General features: G+C 35.3%; 1 protein-coding gene across 1 annotated transcript in view; it reads right to left on the minus strand.

The window, feature by feature from the left end:
• The window catches only part of LOC120635003 (modular serine protease-like), a 55,079-nt gene extending 49,551 nt beyond the window's left edge, over window positions 1–5,528 (minus strand). The window contains exons 1-2 of the mRNA XM_039905910.1: window positions 5,438–5,528; window positions 1,448–1,556 (exon numbers count right to left, since the gene is read on the minus strand). Coding sequence (XP_039761844.1) covers window positions 1,448–1,556; window positions 5,438–5,486 — 158 coding nt within the window. The 5' untranslated portion in view covers window positions 5,487–5,528. The remainder of the gene's footprint in view (window positions 1–1,447; window positions 1,557–5,437) is intronic.
• Window positions 5,529–6,000: the final 472 nt, after the last annotated feature.

Raw genomic sequence — 6,000 nt, forward strand, 5'->3', positions numbered from 1 at the left:
CTAAGCGTGGTGCAATGCTTATGTACGCCGAACAGCAACGCTGTGTGCCGCTCTGAAGGGCGCGGTTGCCGCTGTGATTACAGACACATGGGGCTTAACCTCAGGTTAATGGACACAGCGCGGCATGATACTTAAATTCATAGCTACTGAAGGAGGCGCCACTGACGCATGTGTTAGGAAATAGGGAATTACAGCACTTTATCTATAATAAACCCGATGATTATATTAAATGTATCAACAAATCATAGTTTGTATACTCATTGATAATGTATTGAAAATAGAATAATGGACTTTAGTAGACTGTCAAAGAAAAGTATAGGATCTATGGCGGGAGACGCGAGTTTGACAAGTTAGATTGGCGGCAAAGAAAAGTGAGGACGGATTTAAATTAATGAATTGAGAATAGAAGATTAAGTAAAGTATTGTGGATAGAACGTTACAAATTGGGAATAGATGATTTATAATGGAAACGACATACTTAACGAAATATTGTTGTGGCAAAACAAGAGTCGTATATACTGGTGATGGTGTTGAGATAAGTTGTTAAAAGTTGTTGGTACTTACTATGGTTGTACTTGATGTTGCATCAGATAAGTATATATCATCTTTTGGTTTATTTAGGTATCATATATGGAGCCCTAGCATAACTTTATACCGACAGTTTATGTAGCAGAGGTTGCTCTATATAAACAACTTGTTCCAAAAGTCCTGATGTTATAAGTGATAATAGTAGTTATGTTCGACCTGTCTTATATGTCTTGTATCAAAGGGCCTAGCGTTATTACATATGACAATGTTGTAATTGTGTTTATAAGTTGTTTTAATTGATTGAATAAAAGAGCAACGGTAGAGTTTCTTGCCAGTGGTCTTCTCTGCCGAAGACAGCATTCCGAACTGGTAGTAGAGTCATTTGAAGGTAACAAGTAATATGAATTATAGAGAAGCCTAATATACAGTATTAGAGTCAGTCTAGTTGTTTTATTTCACTCCTTGGGAAGTCAGGTTTATAGAGTACAGACCCACAACACTGCTCTAAAGCAGGTTGGTGGGCTTTAATGATGTCTTTTATAAAATGAATACTTTAATATAAGAAACTAGGTATTTAGCTTCAATAACACTGTTAATTAATGAAAGATCTAAGTGCCATCCTGAACATTGTGGGTATTATAGTGAATAAGTGAATACCTTGGCCTTCCATTTTTTATATTTTTTTAGCACGCGCACTCTGTACCCTCAATGTGATAGCCGAGAAGACGGATTTATTTTGTTGCACTCTGAGTGAACTCACAAATACGCGATTTGGATTTATATCATATACACTATAGTTATATATATTATTAAAATATACATAACATGCTGCATTGTCGTATTAGGATAACTTTTTCCTGTAATGACAAAAATGTAAGATGGGAATAAATAAATAAAATAAAACTATATTTATAAATACCTGTCTTCATTGTACGCGATGTGATCATAGCTGTCGATTTCGTTGAAGCTGTCAATGGCATCATAGCTGTCATTTAAGGTATATTCGAGCGGCGCGGCGTGGAAACCAACTGTAAAGAAATACGTAAAATAAATAAATAATCACCATCATCACATCAACATCCCCGGCCCACTACAGTGGTCTCCCTCCACAATGAGAACGGGTTAAGGCAAAATTTAAAAAAAAAAAACAAAAAAAAAAATTCAAAAATTCATATATAAAATCCAAATTATAAATAAAAAGTCCACCACAAAAATTCCAAAGTCAAAAATTTTATATTCATTTATTTCAAATAGGCCTAATATGAGCACTTTTGAAACGTCAAGTCTGTCTGTTTGTAGTGACTCTACCACCGGTTCGGAAGGCAGATTCTACCGAGAAGGAGCCGGCAAGAAACTCAGTTGCTCTTTTTCAACATCAACAATTTACGTTTTACATTTTTACATTAATTTTTCTATCTTGTGTTGTGTGTACCAAGCAACCTTGTCACTAAGAAATTCATTAATTGTATAGTAACCTCGCAGTAATAAATGTGTTTTAACATATTCTTTAAATTTATGCATTGATAGATCCAAAATTACCTTAGGAATCATATTATAAAAGCGTATACTCAATCCCACAAATGACCCCTGTACCTTTCGCAGACGATATGCAGATGTCACTAATTTATGACTATTTCTTGTAAGTCGACTGTTTATATCCACTTTTTGTTTATAAAGACTACTTACAAATACTATATTATTATAAATATATTGTGAAGCTAAAGTAAGTACTTATACCTATTTCTTTAGGTATATACTTACTGTAGCTTCACCACGCTGGTCCAGTGCGGATTGGTGGACTTCACACACCTTTGAGAACATTGGCGAACTCTCAGGTATGCAGGTTTCCTCACGATGTTTTCCTTCACCGAGGAAGCAAGTGATATTTTAATTGATAAAAACGCGAGGATTCGAACTATCCCCTGACCCACCCCCACCCCCCCACCACCACCAAAAGTTTTTTTGAAAATCCCTAAATATACTAGTTTATTTATTACTTTTGTAATAAATACATTTTTAATACATTTTCTGACGATTGCGACATTCTATAATATTCAATGACAAGGTTATATTGACATGTGCTGATCTAACATTTCATTTTCTACTCTCTATTTAACAAATGAAAATATTTATAAAATGTGCCAGTGATATTAATGAATTTTAAATAGAAAATAAAGTGAATATTAAATGAAACGGCGAGTCCCAGGAACATTTTACTCTTCCATCAATAAATAATAACAAAAGTTTAAATGCAATCGCGCGCGAAGGTTCCGCGCACACACTTTTTTTTATATTAGAAAGGGTAGAGCTTGACTACTGTCTTTTGAATCGTGACCTTGAGCTACGGTCGCGTATCTAAATACATATAGCATCGGTTGTATAACTGTCTTTTGAATCGTGTTTGAGCTACGGTCGCGTATCTTAATATAGCATCGGTTGTATTTATATGCATTGATGACATATGTAGGCATATGACTGCATTGAAGTTTAGCACTTCACGTTATTTTTACGGGTACGTATTTTATCTCAGTATGTCAGCCTCTGAAGGGCGTTGCCGGTGTAATTGAAAGCATGTGAAGCTTAAAACTTACGCCCCGGTTTATGGAAACTGGCAATTCAAAATTAAAAAAAAAAAAAAAAAAATGTCAGGAGATTTTAGGACACAGTTAAAAAAAAAACAAATTCAAAATTCGTTTATTTCATGTAGACCTACTTTATGAGCACTTTTGAAACGTCAAGTATGTCTGTTTGTAGTGACTCTACCATTATCCCTACTAATATTATAAATGTGAATGTAAGTTGGTATCCTAAATAGGCGCATGTCGTTCGAAAACAAAAACAGAAGCGGACGAAGTCGCGGGCAACAGCTAGTAATTAATAAAATATTGGGAGGAGACCCGTGCCCTGTAGTTGGCCTGTAATAGGATGATATAATGACGCTGATGACCAGTGGCGTGCACTTCATACATGCACAAAAGCACTGCATACCCAAATTATTTTATATAACTCGAATTGGAGGGGAATTTTTCCATTTTATGCCAAGCACCAGCTCTATGCATACCCTGGTCAAAAACCCTGTGCACGCCACTGCTGATGACGATGAATATGAATTTTAAGGATGTAACAGAACACTTGAAGGATATTTTATGAATTCCTAAGTCCATCCATATTCGCTTTTCCCACAAATAAAAAAAAATAAATAATAAAAATAAATATACTACGACAATACACACATCGCCATCTAGCCCACAAGTAAGCGTAGCTTGTGTTATAGGTACTAAGATGACTGATGAATAATTTTATGAATAATATACATAAATACTTATAAAATACAGATAAATAACCCAGACACTGAAAAACATTCATATTCATCGCAAAAACATTTTCCAGTTGTGGGAATCGAACCCACGGCCTTGGACTGGCAGTAGGGTCGCTGCCCACTGCGCCAATCGGCCGTCAAATAAAGTAACATTATTTATTCTTAAACGATTAAAAACCGCTGTACATCTCGCTAGCGATGCGGTGAATTCAATACACCATGTAAATATAACGTGAGATGCTATTAACTTGAATAGGGTTCATACGCCTTGCATGCTTACGTCATAAGTGTGTTAACACAAACCGATGCTATATTTATATACGCGACCGTAGCAAGGTTTTAGAAAAGATAGGGATTTCATCGATGGACCTTTGTGTATGAGATTAATGAAATAGTTATTTCTAGATATCTTCATATTTACGACTAGCTGTGCCACAGCACAATAAGGTAGGTAGAACGTACGATTTGGCGGTCTTATCGCTAAATAGCGATCTCTTCCAGGCAACCAAAGGCATACAAGAAAATGCTATACGAAATTAGTAGGTGGTACAACAAACATTAGTGAAATATTAGGATTTTAAACGTATGTGATGTGTGATCTGCAAGCAGAATCACTGTGTTCCGGTGTGAAGGGCGTGGTTACCAGTGTAATTACAAGAACGTGAGACTTAGCACCGACGCCTCAGGTAGTTAGACTAAGGCGTTCGTAGAACTTATTCTTTACCTACCTTGCGGAATGTTGCTTTGTTTATATTATGGTTGTGTTCCAATTAACATCAGCAGGGCTAGCACGGGCGGGAGATAAAAATTATATCCCCCGATTAAATCCCCTGAGAAGGGGATATAATTAACGTTGCTAAATCATAATCCATAAAAACATTTCTAAATTTAAGAAAAAACGTGACTGCTATAATTTAAACATTAGAAGTAAGAATAAACTTACAGTGCAATATACTAGGTTACATAAAATTCATAATTCGTTAAAGGAATGTTAAAGGAAATTGCATACAATTCTACAATAAACTACCATTTGACATCTTGGAGATGTCTCTATAAACGTTCAAAGTTTGTATTAAACGTAAGCTTATAGAAAAGTCCTATTATAGTATAAAGGACTACGTAATCGATAAAAAAGCTTGGGTGTAAATTATTGCTCTAACCAGGTTGCTCTTCTAATAATTCAAAATGACATTGTGAGATGGTGATAACAAAAAAAAACACCCGGCTAAGTTTGTTGTGGGCTTCTTCTTAGACCAGGACGCGTTTGGAACCCTCGTAGCTTTAGTTTTAAGTTTACGAATGTGATTATCGTCATCATCTCACTACCGTGTAATTATTATGTACGCAACAAAAGTGCCACCTATGGGCCTACTTGAATAAAGATATTTTTGACTTTAAATCACTCGAACATGGAATAGGGGTAATTTTTCCCCGTTTATTAATTACACATATATTATTTGGATGTTATTTCCACTTGTGCGCCAGTGCTCTGAGAGTCGATAAAGCTGTGGGAGAAGATAAATTTATATCTTTTCCCCGGGGACATCTGCGGCTAACAGTAAATAAAAAAAAATAAAAAAAATAACTCACCAATTAAACAGAGTATCGTCCAAACAGCGACTTCCATTTTGTATTTCATTACAGGTTAATAAAAACTCAAAGTTCAACACAATTATTTATATATTGGTGTAATGTTTATATATCTCATTTATTGCACCACCTACCTTTTCTATATGGTTTTATTTTAGCGTCTTTGGTCGCCTGGAAGAGATCGCTATGCAGCGATTAGGCCACCAATTTAAATAAATATACTACGAGTTACGACAATACACACATCGCCATCTAGCCACAAAAGCGTAGCTAGTGTTATGGGTACTAAGATAACTGATGAAAATTTTTATGAATAACTAGCCCGCGGTTTCGTCTGCGTTTGATTTTGTTTTTTGATGTGGCGTTCAATTCAGTTGTAGTTCTAATTAAAGTATTCCGTATCGCCTATATATAGCCTTAAATGAGGAGTTTGCTGCTGTCCGCTGAGGAGTTCTCTCCTCTATCTCCAACCACAGTTTGGGCAAAATTAAACACATATTATATATAACCTCTATAGTATATCTAAACACATATTATAACTTCTATAGTACAAAAATAATTAG

The sequence above is a fragment of the Pararge aegeria genome, chromosome 26 (genome assembly GCF_905163445.1).
Source record: "Pararge aegeria chromosome 26, ilParAegt1.1, whole genome shotgun sequence".
Lineage (NCBI taxonomy): Eukaryota > Metazoa > Arthropoda > Insecta > Lepidoptera > Nymphalidae > Pararge > Pararge aegeria.